Source organism: Mobula birostris, chromosome 23 (genome assembly GCF_030028105.1).
Source record: "Mobula birostris isolate sMobBir1 chromosome 23, sMobBir1.hap1, whole genome shotgun sequence".
NCBI lineage: Eukaryota > Metazoa > Chordata > Chondrichthyes > Myliobatiformes > Myliobatidae > Mobula > Mobula birostris.
In genome coordinates, this window is record NC_092392.1 from 30,377,153 (window position 1) to 30,401,994 (window position 24,842).

General features: G+C 43.7%; 1 protein-coding gene across 10 annotated transcripts in view; it reads left to right on the forward strand.

Annotated features, from left to right (window-relative positions):
* The window catches only part of frmd4a (FERM domain containing 4A), a 384,495-nt gene that overhangs the window by 315,875 nt on the left and 43,778 nt on the right, over window positions 1-24,842 (forward strand). For all 10 annotated transcript variants that reach the window (XM_072241726.1, XM_072241724.1, XM_072241723.1 and 7 more), the window contains 2 exons: window positions 145-286; window positions 22,436-22,569. In XM_072241726.1, the coding sequence (XP_072097827.1) occupies window positions 145-286; window positions 22,436-22,569 (276 nt within the window). The remainder of the gene's footprint in view (window positions 1-144; window positions 287-22,435; window positions 22,570-24,842) is intronic.

Below are 24,842 nucleotides of genomic sequence, written 5' to 3' on the forward strand. Positions count from 1 at the left end.
GTGTCCACCAGGTTCTGTGGACTTTTCTGTCTTGGGAATTGGTGTTTCCATAGCAATCAGTCGAAACATCAAATTTCAGATCATATAAGTCAGAAATAATAAATCTGATTCTGATTCTGCTTCTTCGCCACCCCAACCCCCCAGTCAAAAATCCACGCTGCCAGGAGCCTGAGTGAAATCGCCATTGACCTGACTGAAACGGGGACTCTGAAGACATCCAAGTTGGCCAACATGGGAAGCAAAGGGAAGATCATCAGTGGGAGTAGTGGCAGTCTCCTCTCCTCAGGTAGGACACTGTTCAGGGTTGGACTTAAATCAGCGAGATCTCCACTCTTAAGAATTGTTTTATTCAACTGGGGCGTTAACTGGTCTTGTCTGGTCTGGAGTGCGAGGCCTAGGGGTGTGAGTGGGTGGGTGGGAAGGATGGGAAAGAGGTTTGTTTTGCAGTTGGTGTGTTGTTTTGTTTTGGCTGTTTGTGTTGTTCTTCTGAATATGGTTGACATGCTATGGTGGCGCTGGAATGTGTGGTGGCTCCTTGAAGTTGCTCCCACACAGACGATGCCTTTCGCTGTATATTTCAATGTACATGTGATAAATAACTGAATCTGAAGTTGATAGTGTGTTGTCCTTCTTTAATCAGGGGATTGAGTTCATGAGATAATGTTGCAGCTCTGTAAAACCCTGATCAAACTTTGAACTTTGATGAGACCACACATGAAGTCCTGTGTTCAGTTCTGGTCACCTCATAGGAACGGTGAGGAAGCTTTAGAGAGGGTGCAGAGGAGATTTACCAGGATGCTGCCTGGATTAGACAGCACGTCTTATGAGCTAGGGCTTTTCTCTTTGAAGTAAAGGAGGATGAGAGGTGACTTGATAGAGGGGTGTAAGATACTAAGAGACGTGACAGAATGGATATCCTGTGTCTTTTCCCCAGAGTGGAAATGGCCAGTATAAGAGGGCTGCCCCCACCATATCCTTGGGTGTGCTAGTTATTCATGCAAATGATGCATTTTACTGTATATTTCAAAGTGCTTTGATAAATTTGTGTCTGAATCTGATAGCAATCAAATGATGAAAATCAAAAAAATAGTGCTTAAATGTGTTGAATAAATAACGGACACCCTGGCTATGATACAGTGTATGTCTGGGCTAATGGTAACTGACCATGGTACAGTGTATGTCTGGGCTAATAACAACTGACCATGGTACAGTGAATGTCTGGGCTAATGGTAACTGAACATGGTACAGTGTATGTCTGGGCTAATAACAACTGACCATGGTACAGTGAATGTCTGGGCTAATGGTAACTGAACATGGTACAGTGTATGTCTGGGCTAATGGTAACTGACCATGATACAGTGTATGTCTGGGCTAATAACAAACACTGGCAATATATTTATTTATTTATTTATTTTGAACAAACTTTTCTCAGGCTTCCAGCGGAATACAGGTACCGATTATAACCAACATTTCGATGACAAACTCTTCCATCTTCAACAGGGACGATGCTTGGGCTTGTCTAATCCAGTGGTACTTATCATGACTAATCTGTACTCATGCCGAGGCATTGTTCCTGATGAAGATGACAGAGTTTGTCATTGAAACTTCGGTTATAATTGGTATTTGTACCCGGCTGGAAGCCCAAGAAGATTTTATTTGTCATGTACACCAGGAAAGCACTAGATCCTATTTATTTATTTGGAGATACAGCGTGGAATAGGCCCTTTGAGCCACGCCACCTAGCAATCCCAGATTTAACCCTAGCCTAATCATAGGACAACTTACAGTAGCCAGTTAACCTACCAACTGGTATATCTTTAAAACAGAATTCTGGAAAGATTTTTTGAAAGAATATCTTTATTTGTCACATATACATTGAAACATTAAAGTGTACAATGAAATGTGTGATTTGCATTACCAGCCAATGTTGTCCAGGGTTATGTTGGAGGCAGCCCGCAAGTGTCACCACACTCCTGGCGCCAACATTGCATGCCCTCAATTTACTAAACCAAACCCAAACGCCTTTGGAACGTGGGAGGAAACCAGAGCACCCCAGTGGAACCTACACTGCTCAAAGGGAGAGCGTACAACCACATTACAGGCTGTGGTGGGAATTGAACCTGCGTCACTGGTGCTGTAAAGTGTCACACTAACTACTGCGCCACTCTCTGTCCATTTAACTTAAGGCAAAAACTACAGCAATTTCTCTCCATAAAAGCAGACTGATTTCAGAATCATCACTGACATAGATTGTGAGATTTGTTGCTCTGTGGCAGCGGTACTGTGCAAAACAAAAAAAAACTTAAGTTACAATCAGCAAATGCTAAATAGTGCAAAGGAAGTAATCCTTTGGTAGTAATCCACACTAGGGTTCAAAGACAGTTCAGAAATCTGACAACTAAGGGAGGAAGCTGTTTCTAAAAAGCTGAGTGTGGATCTTCAGGCTGAAGTACCACCTCCCTGATGATAGGAATGAGCAGAGGTCATGTCCTGCATAGTGAGGCTCCTTAATGATCATTTATACCTTCTTGAGGCACTACCATTTGAAGATGTCCTCGATGGTGGGGAAGCTGGTGCCCATGATGGAATTGGCCGAGTCTACAACCCTCTGCAGCTTTTTCCGATCCTCTGCAGTGGAACTTTCACACCAGGCAGTGATGCAAGTAGTCAGACTGCTCTCCACCACACGTTTATAAAAATGCAACCTTGTGATCCTCTGCATTGAAACCACCACACCAGAATGTGATGCAACCAGTCAGACTGCTCTCCACCACACTTCTGAGAAGAGAGCATGTATCGGATGGAGAGAGCCCTTAATGATGGATGTCACCTTCTTAAGGTATCACATTTTGCAGATACCAAGAGAAATCACAGTGAGTAGAGGACAGATGCAGAGGAGGAAATTTTTATCAAAGGTTGATGTACAGAGGAGTCTTGGGATCCAATTCTACAGCTCCCCGGCAGTAGTAACACAAGTAGGTGGGATGTAAAGAAAGCGTACAGAATGCTTGCCTCTGAAATATAGTTTGTATGTATTAATCCAATACTCCTTTTGAAGCTTAAACTTCAGAATTCAAAGTACATTTATCATCAAAGTATGTATACTTTATACAATCTTGAGATTCCTCTCCTAACAGGCAGCCACAAAGCAAAGAAACCCAAAAGAACACAGTTTTAAAAAAGGAGCAACAAATGCCCAATGTACGGAGAGAGAGAAAAAAATTGTGCAAACAATAAAAGTAAGCGAATAGCATTTAGAGGGAAAGTGAGTCCACAGACACAGAGCCCAGAGCAGTTGGAGCAGGTCCACAGCCTCAGCCTCAGTACAGAACATAGCAGAGTAAACGTCGCAGAGCCCACATACACGAGACCTCAAGTTAAAACTGTATATTCATTCATTCAACCATACGCATGTATACAGCTAAACAAAGCAATGTTCCTCTGCGACCAAGGTGCAAAACCCAGTACATAAGTCACATACAGCACATAAAATAATATTAACACATAACATTAACTGATAAAAAATGTATTCTGTAGATTTACTGTACTGTGCAAAAGTCTTAGGTACATATCTATAGCTAGGGTGCCTAAGACTTTTGCATAGTACTATATTTGTCAACGTGGAGTGGAGAGAGAGTTTGCAAATCTGGCAGGAGGAAAGTATGGGGTGTGGGACAGGTAGCAGAGAAGGAGTGTCAAAGCGCAGGTACAGACACACCCAGCCCTAAGACACCAGGCAAGGTCATTTAATTCCAAACAATTGATGTATTCATCATTATAGAATGTCCCTCTGGTGCTTTCTGCTCCTTCCCATCTCCCTTTCCTTTTTCCCAACCATGATTCCCTTCTCCCTCCCCCCTTCCCTCTCTCAGTCTACAATAGAGATACATATCAGAATCAGGTTTATCATCACTCACATATTTAATGAAATTTGTTTTTATTTTTTGGCGGTATTGTGCATAACATAAAATTACTACGACGCCGTGGAAAAATCCTAGGCATCCTAACTATATATATGTGTGCCTAAGACTTTTGCACAGTCTGTACAAGTTGACATAAAGTGCATATACAGTACAAGATATACAAATGTTTTAGTTTAATGTACAACTCTTATTACTGCTACTGTTGCTGTCATAAGTAATGTGGGATGGTGGCAGGGTGTTCAGAAGTCTCTCAATCTGTGGGAAGAAGCTGTTACCCAGCCCGGGAGTCCTTGTCTTATACTGGGGTACCTTCTGCCAACGGTAGGGAGTCAAAGAGATTGTAGAACGGATGGGAAGTGTCCTTGAAATTGCTGTGGGCTGTGCAAACTAGCTTGCTGGCACATAGTATCAAATAAGCAGTGAGTTCAGGTTCAAGTTTATTGTCATCTGTCCTATACACAAACAAATGAAACAAAGTCCCTCTGGACCATGGTGCATCCACAATACTTATATCACACAAAACACATAAAACAAAATATTACCATAAATGTTAATAAAATATAATTCAAAGTGCATCCAGCACAAGGAAACAGTAAACAGCTTGCTGTCCTAGAATCAAGACCTCGGTGGCAGCAGGGTATTCATTAGTCTCGCAGCCTGAGGGAAGAAGCATTCACGAGAAAAGCATAAACACCATTTTTACTTGTACCTGTGGGTAGTGTGGTCCAGATCCCAGTCTCATTGCAGGATAATAGTTCGTTCCCTCCTCCCCCTGTTGCTTATGAGATTGAATCTGCACAGTCAACGCAGAATGCAGCTTTGTGGTCACTTGTCCCACTATGGGAACGTGGCAGAGGAGGCAGACCGTGCCTGCATTTAGCCATCAGCCCGGGGAGATTCCTATCGATATCCAAACACAGACACAGCAGAAGACCCTGAGAAATGTTTCTGTCCTTGGGAACAAAGTCAAAGTCAAGTTTATTGTCACTTCCACAAGAACATCAGACTCAGGTTTAATATCACCAGAATATGTTGTGAAATTTGTTGGTATGTTGCAGCAATACATAATAAAAACTGTAAATTATATTTTAAAAAGTTTAATTAAATAAATAGTGCAAAAAAAGTAGCAAGGTAGTGTTCATGGGTTCAATGTCCATTCAGAAATCTGATGGCAGATTTCCTGAATCATTGAGTGTGTGCCTTCAGGTTTCCGTACCCCCTCCCTGATGGTAGCAATGACAAGAGGGCATGTCCTGGGTGGTGGAGGTTCCTAATGATGGATGACGCATTTTTGAGACACCATTCTTTGAAGATGTCCTGGATGCTACAGAGGCTAGCACCCGGGATGGTGCTTACTGAGTTTACAACTCTCTGCAGTTTATTTCGATCCTATGCAGTAGCCGCCCCCTCCCCCCGTACCAGACGATGATGCAGCCAATCAGAATGCTCTCCACGGTACATCTGTAGAAATTTGTGAGTGCCTTTGGTGACATACCAATTTTTCTCAAACTTCTAATGAAATATGGCCGCTGTTGTGCCTTCTTTGTAACTGCGTCGATGTATCTGCATGTAAAATGAAAAAAAATTACTTACAGAGGCACCATCACAGGTACATAGCATCAGATAAGCAGCATTCACAAGAAAAACATAAACACAGTGTTTACAAAAATGGATATAATTAGAATTTTAAAAAAATACAAAATATATCAGGAGTCTCTACAAAGACACAAGAGGACATGGATGCTGGATTCTGCAGCAACCACCAAAGCTCAGTGGGTCAGGCAGCATCCATTGAGGGAAATGGACAGTTGACTTCTCGTTTGAGACCCTTCACAATAAGACATAAGACACAGGAACTGAATTAGGCCATTTAGTCCATCAAGTCTGCTCTGCTATTCCATCATGGATGATTTATTATCCCTCCCAATCCCATTTTCTGACTTCTCCCTGTAACCTTTGACGCCTTAACTAATCAACCTATCAAACTCTGCTTTAAATATACCCAATGACTTGGCCTCCACAACCATCTGTGGCAGTGAATTCCACAGATACAACCTCTTCCAGCTAAAGAAATTTCTCCTCCTCTTTGTTTTAAAGAAAAGTTCTTCAATTCTGAGGCTGTGCCCGCTGGTTTTAGACTCTCCCACTAAAGGAAACATCCTCTCCAAGTCCACTCTATCGAGGCCTTTCAATATTCCATAGGTTTCAATAAGTTCATCAGGACTAATAATATTTTCTGACTGTAAGGCAGTGGACTTGGAGATGTTCTGAGGCTCAACAGTAGCACTGTGACACTGGATTTAAATCCCAAAATAGTTGAACAGCTGGATTCCTTCCTGTCTCCTCCACAGAGCAGTGAAAAGTAACAGCTGTACAGTGATGAACACAAATTAAATTACGTAAGCCAGCTTCTGTGTGAAAATATGTATTGGGAACCTCGGAATCTGTCCAAGAGGAGCGATACAATTCCATGTACTAATTTCCCAATCAGACTGCCATAAAGCACTACAACACAGATGCAGGCCCTTCTGCCCATCTTGTCCATGCTGATATGTTATTCTGCCCAGTCCCATCAATACATACCTGGACTATAGCTGTCATACGCCGCCCATCCATGTACTCATCCGCACCTCTACTAAATGTTCTTAAGCTTTAGAGGGGTCGCAGAAGACGATATTGGAGGGCATGTCTTATGAGGATAGGCTGAGCGAGCTAGGGTTTTTCTCTTTGGAGAGAAAGAAAATGAGAGATGGCTTGATAGAGGTTTTATCTTGTAAGTTCTATTTTATAATAATTTATCTTTGTAAATTATACCTTGATAGATGCATATCAAGAGGCATAGATAGAGTGGGAAGCCAGTGACTTTTTCCCCAGGGTGGAAACAGCTAATACGAAGAGGCATAACCTTAAGGTGTTTGGAGCAAAGTATAGGAGGAACATCAGAGGTGGGATTTTTACATGAGATATACAGTATGTGCAAAAAGACAGGAAAAAAGTACTGAGGAAGTTTTCATGGGTTTAGTGTCCATTCAGGAATCTGATGTTGGAGGGGAAGAAGGTGTTCCTGAAATGTTGAGTCCTGATGGTAGCAGTGAGAACCAGACATGTCCTGGTGGTGGGGTCCTTAATGATTGATGCCACCTTTTTGATGTATCACCTTTTGAAGGTGTCCTTGATGCTAGGGAGGCTAGTGCCCATGATGGAGCTGGATGAGTTTACAACTTTCTCCGGCTTTTCCTGATCCAGTGTAGTGAGTGACCCATCATACCAGGTGATGATACAACCAGGTAGAATGTTCTCCATAGTACATCTGTAGAAACTTCCATGAGTCATACCAGATCTCCTCGAACTCCTAATGAAATATAGCCACTGTCTGCCTTCTTTGTAATTGCATCAGTGTGTTGGGCCCAGGATAGATCCTCAGAGATGCTGACACCCAGGAACTTGAAACTGCTCACCCTTTCTGCAGCAAGTCCCTCAATGAGGACTGGTGTGTGTTCCCTCGACTTCCCCTTCCTGAAGTCCACAATCGATTCCTTGGTCTTGCTGATGTTGAGTGCCAGGTTGTTGCTGCAACACCCCTCAACCAGCTGATCTATCTCACTCCTGTACGCCTCCTTGAGCCATCTGAAATTATGCCCTAAGCCACTGTCCATATGAAGGCTTTCATTTGTCCATCTACCTCAGATCCCGCATAGCGCTGGTTCGTTATTCAATATTCGTTAAAGCAGTTATTCAATTCTTTACTGAAATGTTTTAAAATGGCAAAAATTCATTCTGAACTCTTTCAACTCATTCATTTGAACTCATTCTGAAGACTTTTCAAGAGCTGCCACCATTACAGTAAACATTCAATCAGCCAATGAGACCACTTTACAAATACTCTGTGCCACTCACAGCCAATCATGTATTAGTTCGTGCTCTGCCTGCCCCGTGTGTGTAAACGTTTTTGCTCCCTCGCCAGTTTATTCCATTTTTTTTTCACCCATCATGTCTGAAAACGGCCTACAACTTCCAGTGAGGGTAGTACATCTAAAATGTCTAGGAAATGCATTAGCATGGATCTGAAACTGCAGTTGATACAGCGTTTAGAAGCTTCTGCAACGATGACCTCAAAGTTATCATCAACGAAGGTGACTCGTTCAAGGAGCCACTTGCGTGAAAAAATGGAAAAATGGAAAATATACTAAATATATGGGTAGATGACCAAACACAAAGAAACATGCCCCTAAGCCAGCTGATGATAATGGAAAAGACAAGAAGCATCTTCAAACATATTCAAGAAGAAGATGTCTGTAACACTCACTGCCAGCAGAGGTTGCTTTGTTAGATTTAAGCAGCGCAATAACCTCCATAGCATACGTATCTCCAGTGAAGCGGCTAACGCAGACTGCAAGGCAGCCCAGGATTTTCGTACAACACTGAAGACCGTAATCAAAAAGGACGATTACCATCCCGAGCTTGTCTTCAATGTGGATGAAATGGGCCTATTTTGGAGAAGAATTCCTTCTCATACTTTCATCTCCTGAGAAAAGAAACGTGCACCTGGGTTCAAGGTTGCAAAGGACAAGTTAACTCTCTTGCTAGGAGGCAATGCTAAAGATGACTTTATGTTAAGCCTATGATTGTGTATCACTCTGAAACACCACAAGCAATGAAAGGCATTTTAAAGTTAAGTCTACCAGTGATTTGGAAATCAAACAAGAAAGCCTAGATGATGATTGATTTTCCAAAATTGGTTTGTTTCATATCTTTGTCCAGCAGTAAAGCAGCATTATGAGGAGCGTGACCTTGAACCTAAAGCATTTTTTGATGCTTGATAATACCCCAAACCATTCTGAGAATCTTGACACGCTTCAGAGAATTGGCAGAGCAACATATCCTGAGTGAATCTGAGGACACAGATGGAGAGGAGGAAACACCAGCAAGAAACCTCACCACAAAATTCCTCAACACTAGCATCACCATGATCACACAAATCATGGACCAGTTCATCAATAATGACCCTGACTAGGAGCAAAGCAATAAGACAAAGAGAGGTGTTCTCAACATGATTTCCTGCTACCGAGAACTGCTTCATGAGAGGAAAAGGCAGTCAAATCTCGATGCTAACTTGAAGAAGAAGACAAAGAGGAGGACCCACAGCCTGGTCCCTCCTCTAAGGTGTAACCCTACCCAGTTCCCTCTGCTGCTGCTGCGATGCGTTGCTGCTCCACTGATGTACAGGTTAGGCCTATTTGTGTGTTTGTCGCTCCTCGAATTACTGTGTATACATAAAATAATATATCATATATCTCAGGTTTGATTTTTTTTTAATCAGGCACACATGTCCATTTACGTAAGGTTATAATGACCCCGCATAGTGTTGATTTACATAGCGCTCCACCTCCGAGGAATGCTTCCTCAGCATTAAGCAGGGCTGAGTGTACTTCGACAGATACTGCCTGACCCACTGAGTTCCTCCAGCAATTTCTTTCCTGAGAAATCCAGCATCCTCATTCTCTTCTTCCTGACAGTCCACTGTGCATATACATTGTTCTGTGGGTGAGGGTGTGTTCCTTTCATCTTATCAACCAATTAGATTTAGAACATAGAACATTACAGCACAGTACAGGCCCCTCAGCCCACAATGTTGTGCCGGCCTTTTAACCTGCTGTAAATTCAATCCAACTCTTCCCACCTACATTGCCCTCTATTTTTCTATCGTCCATGTGCCAAAGACCTGTTTCACAGATAAATTTTGTTTTCAGTCAAACCTACCCACGAAACGGGTATTCTGTAGTGGCGTGTGTCTGTGTGTGTGTGTTTTAGAAATAAATTGCAATTAATTTAGCTTTGTAAAACTTTCTCCCTGTTTTGGGAAAATGAGCTGGATTTAATCTAGCAAAATGATTAGGATCATGAAATTGGCTTGAAACGTAGAGTGGATAAATGCTAGAATTCAATGATTGCTTCGCGTTTAAACTTTCTGTAATTATATAGATGCACTGCTAAATTTTAGATTGAATAGTCCGTGCCAAATTATTAATTTGCCTAGTCCCATCGACCTACATCCATACCCCTCCTAACCATGTTCCTATCCAAATTTCTCTTAAGTGGTGAAATTGAACCTGCATTCACCACTTCCACTGGCAGCTCATCCCATGCACTCACCACCCTCTGAGTGAAGAAGTTTCCCCTCATGTTCCTCTTAAACATTTCACCTTTCACCCTTAACCCACTAGTTCTAGTCTCTCCCAACATCAGTGGAAAAAAACCTGTTTGCATTTGCCCTGTCTGTACCCCTCATAATCTTGTTATGCCTCTGTCAAATCTCCTTTCATTCTCTTACGCTCTAGAGAATAAAGTCCTAACTTATTCAACCTTTCACTACAACTCAAGTCCTCGAGTCCTGGCAACATCCTTGTAGATTTTCTGTGCACATCTTATTGATTCTTGATTGGTCAGGGCACGAGTGGATACGGGGAAAAGGCAGAAGATTGGAGCTGAGAGGAAAAATGGATTAGCCATGATGAAATGGTGGAACAGACTCAATGAACCAAATGGCCTAATTCTGCTCCTATATCTTATGGTCTTATTTCCTTATTGACATCTTCCCTGTAGGTAGGTGACCAAAACTGCCTGCAGTACTCCAAATTGGGCCTCACCAATGTTCAAAGATCAAAGTAAATTTATTATCAATGTACATATATGTCACCATTTTCAACCCCGCAGGCATATTCAATAAATCTATAATAGAATAATAATCATAACCTTGTATGTTCAAATTGTGTGCAAAAGACTATGAGCTGTGCAAATATGAAACTAAGTACATGATAATAATAAATACCTAAGCAATAAATATCGGGAACATGAGATGAAGAGTTCTTGAAAGTGCGCTCATAGGTTGTGGGAACAATTCAATGATGGGGCAAGTGAAATTGAGTGAAGTGTCTTATACAACTTCAACATAACATCCTTAATCCTGTAGTCAATGTGCCAAACACTCTCTTTACTAACACGATCTACCTGTGACACCACTTTGAAGGAATAATGGATCTCTATTCCCACTTATGTTCAGCAAATGTAGAAATGATAGAGAATGCTCTTGTCTTCCTTACTTTTCCCACACTCCAGTACTCTTTTGATGGGAGTCCCTGTCCCCACCCCCATGCACCCTCTCAGGCAATGAGTTCCAAACCCATTATACTCTCTGGGGGATAAAACAAAAGATGCGACCTGATATTGTACATCGTTTACTCCCTTTGAAATCTGCACATTGGCCTATAATGGGCACCATCATGGGCACTAGCCTCAGTAGTATCCAGGACATCTTCAAGGAGCGATGCCTCAAAAAGGCAGCATCTATCATTAAGGATCACCACCACCCAGGGCATACCCTAACCTCATGGTTACCATCAGGAAGAAGGTACAAAAGCCTGAAGTCACACACTCAGTGATTCAGGAACAGCTTCTTCCCCATTACTTTTTTATTTCTATTTTATTTCTATTTTTACGTTACTTATTTAATTTATTTGTCTCACATATACCTATGTGTATACATATAGATGTGTCTGTGTTGTAATTCACAGTTTTTTTTCTATATTTTTGTATTGCATTGCACTGCTGCTGCAAAGACAACAAATTTCATGACATGTGCCTGTGATAATAAACCTGTTTCTGATGCTGATATCAAGGAAAATGTAACAATTAAGTAAATTAAAATAGTGACATTAATTTGTAATATCAATTAATTGCTCTGCCTGTGACCACAAGAAACTGCAGTGAGTTGTGGGCACAGCTCAACACATCACGGAAATCAGCTTCCCCTCCATGGAGTCTGTCTGCATTTCTCACTCCCTCAGTAAAGTAGCCAAAATGCCTCCCATCCCGGAAATTCCCTCTTAAAGCAAAAAACAAGGATGTGATGCTGAGGCTTTATAAGGCATTGAAGTTTTGTGAGCCGTTTTGGGCCCCTTATCAAAGGAAGGATGTGCTGGTATTGGAGAAGATTCAGATGAGGTTCATGAGAATGATTCCTAAGTATGAAATGGTTAATGTATGAGGAGTGATTGATGGCTCCAGGGCCATACTCACTGGAGTTTAGAAGAATGAGGGGGGATTTCATTGAAATCTTTCGAATATTGAAAGACCTAGATTGAATGGATGTGGATAGTACTTTTCCTATAGTGGGGGAGACTAGGACCAGCCATGATTAAATGATGGGGCAGACTCAATGGGCTGAATGGCCTAATTTTGCTCTTACTGTGTATATCTTATGTTCTTATGCTATTGAACTAAAAAAAAAACAACAGAAATATGGTCAGAGGCAAGTTCACGGTCGTGCAAGAGGTGGTCCATAGTGGTCTGTTGCTGAGGTAGGGTTAGTATTGTGCAGGTTAGTTCAAGAACCTGATGGTCGTAGGAAAGTAGCTGTTCCTGAACCTGTACCTCCTGCCCGACGAGAGCTCTGAGAAAATGGCGTATCCCCAAATGGAGGGGGATTCCCTCATGACGGATGCCACCTCCTTGAGGCAGCACCTCCTGTAGATGCTGTCAGTGATAGGAAGGGCTGTGCCTGTGATGGACAAGGCTGTGTCCACTACTCTCTGTATCCTGTTGCGTTTATGTGCGTTGGAATTGCTATACCAGGCCATGAGGCAACCAGACTGACTGTCGGTCTTTGTGTGTAGTTTGGAACAGAATCTATTTAATTCAAAATAGTTTAATGTCATTTCCTGTACACAAGTGTAGAGGAGAGTGAAATAATTTTTACTCCAGATCCAATGCAGCACCAAAAATGCACAATAAGGTAAAGAACACAATAATAAAAAAACACAAGAAATATTAATACATAAGACGCTTAGATACATTGACTGTATGTCTATAGAATCACACAAGGCACAAGAGTATACATAAAGTGACTGACAGGAAATGATAAAGAAGAAGTGGTTGGGGGTATGGAGGGGTGGGTTAGTGGGTGGAAGTGTTGATCCGCCTTGCGGCTTTGAGAAAGTATCTGTTTTTGAGTCTGGTGGTCCTGGCATGGATACTACATAGCCTCCTCCTTCATGGGAGTGGGACAAACAGTGTATGAGCAGGGTGGGTGGAATCCTTCATGATGTTTTCCAGCACCTTTCTGTATATTTGTCCTCGTTGGTGGGTAGTCTGGTGCCGGTGATGCATTGGCAGTTTTTGACTACCCTGTTGTGGAGCCTTCCTGTCCACCACAATGTAGTTTCCACAGCAAGCAGTAATGCAGCTTGCTGCACATCTGTAGGATGACATGAGTATAGATGTGCAAAGTCCAGCTCTCTTCAGCCTCCACAGCTTTCCTGATTGTGTGGATTATGTACTGTGAATGCCCGCAAGACAATGAATCTCAGGGTTGTGTATGTTGACAGATACGTAATTGGATAATAAATTTATTTTGAACTTTGATTCAGGATGCAAAACTGGAACGGTGCCCCCTGTGGCCAGAGTAAACCTGCGTGACTTCTCGTGGCAGGGAGAGAGAGTGAGGGAGGAGAACTTGGTGGTGCCAGGTCATTGTTACAACTCTCCTTTACACAACATTCCAGAAATATCCTGTTCATTGAGAGAGGCTGATAACAATCAAAAAAAAGAATAGTTAAAAGGGGAATAGCGAGCTCTGTACAGATTGTTTCTTCATTCAGCTGACTGTCTGTTTCTGCAGATTGGGGTAGAACACAATAGAGATTCAGCTGCACCGGATACAGGTAGCAAGTAAATAGCAGAGGCACAAGTCAATACCCGGCGTGGTTGAGGCTTTAAACCCTAGCTCTTTAGGGAGTTTTTTTTTTGTTGTTTTTCAAAGGATTCGGTGATTACAGCATCAGAATGTTACAATATTATTTTGTTCCACAAGTCACTCTTTGCAGTTTCAGATTATCACACTGCCAGAATGCATTTGAACCCCTGTGATGCCCACCTGACACAGAAGTCCCCCCCCCACCCCCCCAACTGTACCTGTGGACACCACATGCTGCTTCTCCAGGGACACCTAGCCACGAATGTAACCCCCAGAAGAGGGTTAGGTCATTAGTTCTCAATTATCCACCCCCAAGAGCCCTGAATGGCCAGCTTGACCTGGCTCCAGGGGCAAACTGACCAGAATATTTTCTCCTCCCCCCAAGCGGCCCCACCCGTCTGTATAGGGAGGCTGTAGATCAGGAGTGTGTGGATGACGTGCAGCCGGATCTTGAGAAGCAGACTCTTCAGATACTCAAATAAAGACTGCAACTTCTCGCACATATATACATGGTACTCTGTCAGATTCAGGGTTAATATCACTGGCATATGTCATGAAATTTGCTGTGTTGCGGCAGCAGTACATAATAATAATAATAAAACTATAAATTACAATAAGAAGTGTATATTAAATAACTGAGGTAGCACTCATGAGTTCAATGTCCATTCAAAAATCTGATGGAGCAGAAGAAACTGTTCCTAAAACACTGAGTACGTGTCTTCAGGCTGCCTTACCTCCTCCCTGATGATAGCAATGAGAAGAAGTCATGACCTGGTGCTGGGGTTCCCTAATGAGTGGCTGCTGCCTTTTTGAGGCGTCACCTTTTGAAGGTGTCCTAGATGCTGGTCAGGTTAGTACCCATGATGGAGCAGTCTGAGTTTGCAGCTTTTTCTGATTACATGCAGTTGCCTGTCAATACCAGGCGGTGATGCAACCAGATAGGATGCTCTTCACATACATCTGTAGAAACTTGCAAGAGTCTTTGGTGGCATACCAAGTCTCTTCAAACTCCTAATGAAATATAGCCGCAATGGTGCCTTCTTTGTAATTGCTGCGATATGTTGGGCCAGGATAGATCCTCAGAGATGTTGACACCCAGGAATTAGAAACTGCTCACCTTTTCCACTGGTGATCCCTCGATGAAGACAAGTGTGTATTTCCTTGACTTCCCCTTCCTGAAGGTTTCCTCCCAGCCACAGAAATGATATACCTGGGTAATCTGTAACCGGACTTAAAGATCTGTTACACAATACTGATGTGTATAACACTCTCCACCCCAGGTCCCCATTTCCTTAGGTCCTAATGAAGGGTCTTGGCCCAAACCACTAACTGTTTATTCCTCTCCATAGATGCTGCATGGCTGGCTGAGTTCCTCTAGCCTGTTTCTATGTTGCATCTTGAAATGAGACCAAAATAGTGTTCATGGACTATTCAGATACCTGATGGTGGAGGTGGGGACGCTGCCCCTGAATCATTGAGTGTGGGTTTTGAGGCTCCTGTACAGGACAAATCCTGGAGGGTGAGGGTCCTTAATGATGGATGCTGCCTTCTCGAGACCCTCCCTGCCTTTTGAAGATGTCCTCTATGATGGGGAGGGTTGTGCCTGTGATGGAACTGAGACTACAACCCTCTGCAGCCTCTTACAATCCTGTATGTTAGAGCCTCCAAACCAGGCAGTGAGGCAACCTGTCAGAATGCTCTCCGCCGTAGAAATTTGTAACTACCTTAGGTTATGTACCAAATCTCAAACTCCTCATTTGAGTCTTTGAAACAAGCTGAAGGAGTGTTCAGTGCTCTGCAAAGACAAACAGGATGTAAAATTAATGTCTCTCTAAATCAAGTGTAAAGTATCCCGCAGGGACCTCATCCTTCCCCTGAGCTAAGGATGAGATCTAGGAATCAATATCCAGCCACTCACCAACATGTCCTGGAGCTCCACAGTGTGGTTATTACAGGAAATGGGAAATGGGTGGTTTTGTTTAAACTGCATTTCGGTACCAAGACCCCTTTATAGGCATCAGTAACTGTTTTTTTACTGTCACATGTGCCATGACAGTGAAACGCTTTGATTCCCCTCCACCATCTGATTTCTGAATGGACATTGAACCCGTGAACGCTACCTCACTATTTTCATGACATATGTGAGTGATGATAGACCTGATTCTGATATAGGTCTCTGTTGTGGACTGAGAGTGGGAAGGGAGCAGAGAGAGTAGAACCATGGTTGGGAAAAGAGGGAGGGAGCGGGAAGCACCAGAGGGACATTCTGTAATGATTAATAAACCAACTGTTTGGAATCAGATTACCTCGCCTAGTGTCTCAGGGCAGGGTGTGTCTGCACTCATGTCACATCCCTCCCCTGGTATTCCTCCTCCGCCACCGGTTCCACACCCCTCCCGCGGTGATCCATTTTGCTCCACGTTGACTAATACAGTACTGTGCAAAAGTCTGAGGCACCCCATAAGATATCAGAGCAGAATTAGGCCATTTGGTGCATCAAGTCTGCTCCACCATTTCATGCTGGCAAATGAAACACCTTCAGTCCTGTATTCACCCTTTCTGTATTTGTCCCTTCTGAGTCACAGAGGCAGACTCAGTAACTTTCCTCGTTAGGGCACCCCCACCCCACCCCCCGACAGTTGAGTGGGAGGGCTGCAGGAGAATTTTCCACTGGCTCCTTAACCCCCTTTCCCCTTCCTGACCATCACCCAGTCTCCTGTGTCCTGCGCTTTGATTGTAACTACCAGTCTATATGTCCTATCTGTCACCCCCTCATCCTCCTGAATCATCCAGTTCCAGCTCCATCTCCTTAATGCGGATTGTTAGAAGCCTGAAGCTGGAACCACTTCTTACAGTTGTAGTCATCAGGGACACTAGACATCTCCCTGCCTTCACACTTCCCACAAGAGGAGCATTCAACAATCCCACTATGAAAATCAGCTTTTTGCAGCAGCAGCATAGTCCTCTACAACATGACAAACAGAAATTACACATAACCACATTAGTACAAGTAGTGTGAAATATAGTCCGAGGAAGAATTATTTTTTCTCACGTCAGTCCAAGAACCTGATGGGAGTGGGGAAGAATCTATTGTTGAACCTTGAGGTTTGGACCTTTTATTTATTGAGATACAGCGCAAAACAGGCCTTTCTGACCCCTTGATCCACATTGCCCAGCAACCCCCAATTTAACCCTAGCCTAACCGTGGGTCAAATTACAATGCCTAATTACCCTACTAACCTGTATGTCTTTGGACTGTGGGAGGAAACCGGAGCACCCGGAGGAACCCTCGTGGTTTTGGGGAGGACGTACAGACTCCTTACAGACAGCAGTGGGAATTGAGCCTGGGTAGCTGGTACCGTAATACAGTTTGTTAACCACAACATCACCGTGCTGCCCAAGGAGGAAGGTCACGGTTCTGTGCCTCCTCTCTGATGGCAGCATCAAGAGGAGGGGATGGCCTGATGTTGCCTTCCAGAAAAATCACCTCTTGTAGAGGTCCTCAATGGTGGGGAGAGCGGTAACCATGATGGTACCATCTGAGCCCACCATTCTCTGCAGCATCTGGTGGTCCTGTGTGTTGGACTTCTCGTACCAGACCATGATGTAACCAGTTGGAATTACATCTGTACAAATTTGCCGGTCATCAATGATTGGGTCATGGTTGCATCAATGTACTGAGCCCAAGATGGGTCCTCCAAAATATTGTCATCAAGAAATTTGAAGTGCTCTGTGTAAAGCTGTCTAAAAGATCCATCTGTGTCCAAATCAGAACTGAATTGAAACAGACAGGATAGTGACACCACTGCCTTTTATCAGCTCAATTTAACATTGCCTGTCTGTGAGTCGTATTTTAGCCATTGACCCTGATTGGTGACGCACCCTGCCTGGCTTTGTGGAGATTATTGGTTCATTTACTTTCAAACTGAATTGTAACACAACTTGGCAAACGGAACTCTTATGAAGCAATCTCACGATGTGCTGGTGTATTTACCTTAGAATCCCTCAGTTTAATGGTTCACGTTGACTAATATGTCCTTGCTGAATGGTAACTGAGGATGTTAATGAGTTTGTGCAGCAAAATCACATTAATGTTTAATGAACCTATGGGTTTTCACCAAAATTAATATTTTTAAATCTGTGGCTCCAGTTATTGACCTCTCTGCCAAGACAGCATTCTCTCTACACACTTTGTACGGGTTGTTCCTAACGATATGCATCTCAGTTGAAAATACCCTGTTTCCATGTTGTATAATGCTGCTGCAGAAGTTAATAGTGTGGTTAGGAAGGTGTTGGCCTTCATTTGTAGGAGGACTGAGCTCATGAACCATGAGGTAAAATTACAGCTCTACAAAAACCCTGGTTAAACCACACTTGGAGGATTGAGTTCAATTTTGGTCTCCTCATTATAGGAAGGATGGGGAAGCTTTAGAGAAGGCGTAGTAGAGACTTAGCAGGACACTGCCTGGATTAGAGAGCATTTCTTACACGGATGGGTTGAGTGAGCTAGGGCTTTTCTCTTTGGAGCAAGGGAGAATGGGAGGTGATTTGATAGAGGTGTACAAGATGATAAGAGGCATAGATCGAGTGGATAGCCAGAGACCTTTTCCAAGTGCAGAAATGGCTAATATGACGGTGGGGGGCACTTAAGGTGATTGGAGGAAAGTATGGGGGAGGGTGTCAAGTATAGTTCTTTGCACAAGAGGGAGATGTGTGGATGAGTGCACGGAGCACCATGCCAGAGGTGGTGTAGAGACAGATACATTAGGGACATTCAAGCTTAAGATGCTCAAGTTTAATTGTCATTCAACCATACACGAATACCCATGAATACAGCCAAACGAAATAGCATTACTCCAAGACCAAAGTGCAAAACATTACCAACAATCATACACAGCACAAGGTATATATATATAGCACATATAAGACAGCAGTAATAATGCAGTGACACTTAAATTATAATATAGCCCAAGTTCTTAAGTGACATGTTCTGTAAATTGATCGTGTATGGGTGTTGTCAACAAGAACAAGCAGCTCTTAGCAATCCACAGACAAACATATGTAGGCATGCACTTACACAGTCCAGCATGTCTTCCACCAAGGGAACACTGGACAGGGTAACTGCCAACCCAGCATGGTCACCACGCCACACCGCCTCCAGTGCCTCCCCTCCTGGACTGCTGCAACAGGCGAGGCTGCGGTGTGAGGCCTAGTCTTCGCCACAACTGAGACCACACAGCTCCCTCCACCATCGGTCTCACCAATAAACCAGTAAACTAGATTCGCCGTATTTTACATTACCAATGTCCAACATCTAAAAAACTCTTAGATAGGCACATGGATGATTGAAAAATGGAGGGTAATGTAGGAGGGAAGGATTAGATTGAACTTGGAGTTAATTTAAAAGGTTGGCACAACATTGTGGACTAAGGGCCTAGTTTTTTTAAAATTCTGGCACTTCGAGCCACGCCACTCAGCGAATGTCCGACTTATCCCTAGCCTAAACACAGGACAGTTTACAATGGCCATCTAACCGACCAACCGTTAGCTCTTTGGACTGTGGGAGGAAACCGGAGCACCCAGAGGAAACACACACAGTTACGGGGAGAATGTATAAACTCCTTCCATGCAGTGGCGGGAATTGAACCCGGGTCGCCTGTATTGTAAAGTGTTGTGCTAATCACTATGCTACCGTGCCCTCCTGTTTTGTGTGTGTTGCTTGAGATTTCCAGCATCTGCAGAGTCTCTTGTGTCCCTATATGTACTATGTTCTATAATTCTCTCTATGGTCCCAAATCAAAGTCGTTTTTATTGGCGCCTGTACAAGTGCATGTGGCGATGACAGAGCTTTCTCTTGTTTCCTTACATACCATCCAGACAGGTCATTACATACGTGGGTACATCAAAGTACTTAAAAAGAAAACAGAATAAAGAATAAGAGTGTTACAGAGTGCAGACAGAGTACGATGACTAAACTTTTGATTGAGAGTTATAGCTGTTAAAGCTAAACAAAGTTTAAAATGATGGGAGAAGGTTTCCATCTCTCCTAAGAATGACTTTTGATGCCTGGGAAAGGCTGAAGTAGAAAGTGAACACAGTTGGACACTTCAGCCCCACCGCAGGGTTTGGAGTCTGCATCATTGGTTCCAGCCTCTTTGTAATCTGTGCCTTCTGTTTCAGTTTTGGCTGCAGATTCTGTTCGGTATTAAACCTCAAGAACACTTATTGCAAGCAAAGTCCAGCAATCAGCTCAAATGCAGCTTTACAATAACCATTTCACGGCGGCTTAAAATTTGGTAATTAAAGAGGACACTTCCATTCCATGGTTAATTTGGGACTTAAACCCTGTGAGCTGCTTCATTGCTACACTGAGAAATTCCTTCCTGCGAATCAGCGATGGATTCAGCAGCTTCCCGCGTGGCACGGTAATATAGCAATTACCATAATGCTTTGCAGCGTCAGCTGTAAGATCGCTGTTCAATTCCCACCGCTGTCTGTAAGGAGATTGTACGTTCTCCCTGTGATCAAGTGGGTTTCCTCCCACATTTCAAAGACGTACAGTTAGGGTTAGTGAGTTGTGGGCATACTGTGTTGGCACTGGAAGTGTGACGATGCTTGCAGACTGCCCCCAGAAAATCTTCGCTGATCTGTTTGACACAAAGAACACATTTCACTATATGTTTCAATGTGCAGTACTGTGCAGAAATCTTAGGCACATGTAAAAAAAAATTCTGTAAAGCAAAGGTGCTTTCAAAAATAACTAAATGAAAAGTTTCTAATTACCAAAAAATACTATAATGAGCAGTAAACAATAATAAAAAATTAAATCAATATTTGGTGTGACCACCCTTTGTTTTTAAAACTACATCAATTCTCTTAAGTACACTGTCCTGCAGTTTTATAAGAAAATCAGCTGGTAGGTTGTTCCAAGCATCTTGGAGAACTTGCCACCATTCTTCTGTAGACTTTGGCTGTCTCACTTGCTTCTGCCTCTCCAGGTAATCCCAGACAACCTCAATGATGTTGAGACCAGGGCTCTGTGGAGGCCACACCATCCGGAACCATATAAAAATGAGCCTATACAGTTCTATGTTGTATCATTTCCATTTGTGGTGTAGTTGCTGAGTGTACTTGGCATTCCTACCGTTCGCTTCCCGTAATAGCTTCCGTTGTGCCTCTCAGGTGGTTTTCCAATGCTGCCATATCCAAACAGGTGGATAAGGGGAAAACCAGAGGGATGTGGGCCAGTCCTTATTGTCACTTCAGAACCCTGGGGGTAGAGATTCTGTGTGATTACAGAGGTGCACAGATTCCTCTTGAAGATGGTTCTAATTGGATCATACTACCAGCTCCCACTGAAAGCGATGTGGAGTAGATGGTTAGTGAGGCCGGACTTGGAATACAGCGTACCGTTTTGGTGACACCGCCACCCCCCCCCCCCCCCCATCAGTCATGGGAAAGAGCTCCACCTTGCGCGGTCCCAAGCTGGGCTGCGAAAGGAGGGTTGGCCTTGGGGCCAGCAGCCCCATCCTGTAAAAACCCAGAGGCACAGAAAAGCTTCAAAAACCTCATCCCTTGGAGAAGAAGGATCTTCGCTTAGAAGACTTATGAAGTTATATGGTTGATAAAAGCCAGAAGTCCATGGAGGCCATTGGGCCGATCAGCCTTCTATCATACAGGTCCCCCACCTAACTGGCTCAGGACAGAGGGCAGTGGCCTGTGCTCTAGCAGGGATGATGGGGCTAGTTGTAGGAAAGACATGGTTAAACTGGAAAGAATGCAGAAATTATTTACAAGGAAGGTGTAGAGTCTAAAGAGCAATACAGCATAGATACAGGCCCTTCAGCCCAGCTAGTTTATGCTTACCTAGTTAATCCCAATCTCCTGCAGTTATAGAGAGAGGTTGGCCAGTCTAGATCTTTATTTCCTGGAACTTGCACGTGTTTAGGGCAACCTTATAGAGGAAGCTAAAATTTTGAGAGGTATAGATAAGGTGGAAGGTAACAGTCTTTTCCCCAGGGTAGGAGAGTCCAGAACTAAGGAGCATAAGTTTAGGTTGAGAGCAGAAAGATTTAAAAGGGACCCAAGGGGCAACTTTCTCAAGCAGAGGATGGTGAATGTATGGAACTGCCAGAGCAAGTGGTTGAGACAGGTACATCGGTGTCATGTAAGAAGCACTTGGATGGGTACATGGAGAGGCAGGGGTTGGAGGGATGTGGACCCAACACAGAAAATAGAGACCAGAGAAGTATGCACTGTGGTCAGTATGGACCGGTTGGGTCAAAGGTCCTGTATTTGTGCTGTAAAGAGAAAGGATGAGCTTTATTTGTCATATATACATTCTGTGTAGTGTGTCATTTGCGTCAACGACCAACATAATCTGGGGTTGTGCTAGGGGCAACCCGCAAGTGTCACTATGCTTTCGGCACCAACGTAGCATGCCCACAATGTACTAACCTAACCCGTACGTCTTTGGAATGTGGGAGGAAACCCACACGATCACAGAGAGAGCATAGAAAACTCTTTACAGATAGCAGGCAGAATTGAATCCGGGTCACTGGCATTGTAAAGCATTCTGCTGACTGTGATACTACCTTGCCGTAGGTAGCATACGACTCGGTGATTTCTAAAATTCTGTTTTAGTGAGTTGCTGTTACATAAAACCATTAATTATAGCATCATTTTGTAAGAGTTTCTCTCTCCTGGTGTGGCTGGTATATCACTGCGAGTGACAGTACTGACGTCGTCTGTTTGTGTACAGGGTCTCAGGAGTCGGACAGTTCGCAGTCTGCCAAGAAGGACATGCTGGCGGCTTTAAAATCCCGGCAGGATGCTCTCGAGGAGACTCTGAGACTGCGGCTCGAGGAACTGAAGAAGTTGTGTCTGAGAGAGGCGGTAAGATCCGTGTCTGTCCGGTCCTTTCACGCTGACAACGGTGGACACTAACCACAAGGCGTCAGGGGTGGAGGGAAAGAATGGGAGTAGAGGGCATTGCATTGACTCCACTAAGATTTGAATCAGAATCAGGTTTATTATCACTGACATAAGTAGTGAAATTTGGTGTATTTATTTTTTTCGAGATACAGCACAGTAACCGCCCCTTCCGTGCCAACAAGCCCACGCCGCCCAATTACACCCGTGTGACCAATTACCCTACTAACCCTACGTCTTTGGAATGTAGGCAGAAACCCTAACCTTACTGCATTGCTTATGTCAATGCCCAGCACAGGTCAAGGATGTGAAGGGGACAGCCCACAAGTGTCACCATGCTTCCACTGCATGCTATGACACTCACTAACTCCATCCCATACATCTTTGGAATGTGTGAGGAACCTGGCACACCCAGAGGTCATGGGGAGAACATACAGTACTGTGCAAAAGTCTTAGGCACATTCTAGCTAGGGTGCCTGAGACTTCTGCTCAGTACTGTATTTGTCAACGTGGAGCAGAGAGTGAGTTTGTAAATCTAGCGGGAGCAAAGGATGTTGGGAATGGTAAGGGTGCACCACCACGGGAGGGGTGTGGGACAGGTGGCAGAGAAGTGTGCCAGGTGAGGTGAGGTGTGGTGTGGGTGCAGACACACCTGGCCCTGAGACACCAGACAGGGTCGTTTAATTCCAAACAATTGGTTTATGGATCATTACAGAATGTCTCTCTGGTGCTTCCTGCTCCTTCCCCCTCTCCCTTCCCCTTTTCCCAGCTATGATTCCCCTCTCCTTGCCCCCTTCCTATTCTCAGTCCACAATAGAGAGCCTTATCAGAACCAGGTTAATTGTTGCTTACATGTCATGAAATTTGCTTTTTTTTTTGCGACACAAATACAGTGTATTACATAAATTACTACAGTAATGTGCAAAAGTCTTAGGCACCTTAGCTATATATGTGTATAAGACTTTGGCACAGTACTGTGCAAACCCCTCACAGACTGCGGAGGGAATTGAATGCAGGTCGCTGGAGCTGTAATAGTGTTTCACAACTAATGTTGGCAGATGGTGGAGGGGAGGTATACCAGGGTGAGATCGATCAGCTAGTTGAGTTCAAAGTATATATATCGTATACAGCCTTGGGGTTCATCTTCTTGCAGGCAGCAACAACATAAAGAAACCCAATAGAATTCACTAAAAAACACACACACACACACACACACACACACACACACAAGAAGACTACTACATATCCAATTTGCAAAAGAGGACAAAATCACAAAAGAGTAAAATAAAAGTCAACAAGAACACATGGAACATGAACTGCAGGGTCCCTGAATCCACAGCTGCATGTGAAGCCTGTCCAGGAGGCCCAGTGGCTGCAGGACAACAACTGCTCCCAAGCTAGGTGACATGGAACCCAAGACACCTGCATGTCCTGCCTGATGGTAATAGTAAGAAGGGAGGGAGATCGGTCAAATGCAGGCAGACGGTGCTGAACACCTGTTTGTTGTCCACTCTCATTCTCGATGATTTTAATCTTGCTTGATGCTTTACTCGGCACAGGGTAATGGAGCCAACCATGGGTTTGTCTTCCACTGACAGGCCTCGACGCAGCGTCTAACCCTAGCAATGCCTCCCCTCCCCCCGGTCATACCTGCACTCTCGAGAGTCTAGTTCGCTCAAAAATGCCAGATCGTTTAGTCAGTTCAAAAGTACACCCTTACAGATTGCAGACTGCAGCAATTGCAGTTGATAAGAAGTATATCAACTAGAATATCTTGTAATTTTGATAGCTGTCTGCAAAACGTCGTCATGGGTTACCAATGCCATCTTACTTGTGTCGTAGCAATAACCTTGCACTCAACGTCAGTAGGAACCGATTGTGTACTTCAGGAAGGGGAAGTCGAGGGAACACACGTCAGTCCTCATTGAGAGATCAGCAATGGAAAGGCTGAGCAGCCTCACAACATCTCTGAGGATAAATCCTGGGCCCAACATATTGATGCAATTACAAAGAAGGCACAAGAGTAGCTAGATTTCTTTAGGGGTTTGAGACTTAGTATGTCACCAAAGACTGGCAAATTTCTACAAATGTACCATGGAGGGTATTCTAACTATGACTGCATCACCATCTGGTACAGAGGGGCCATTGCACAGGATCAGAAGAAGCTGCAGGAAGCTGTAAATAGAGCCAGCTACATCGTGGGCACTGGCCTCCCCAACACTGAGGACATCTTCAAA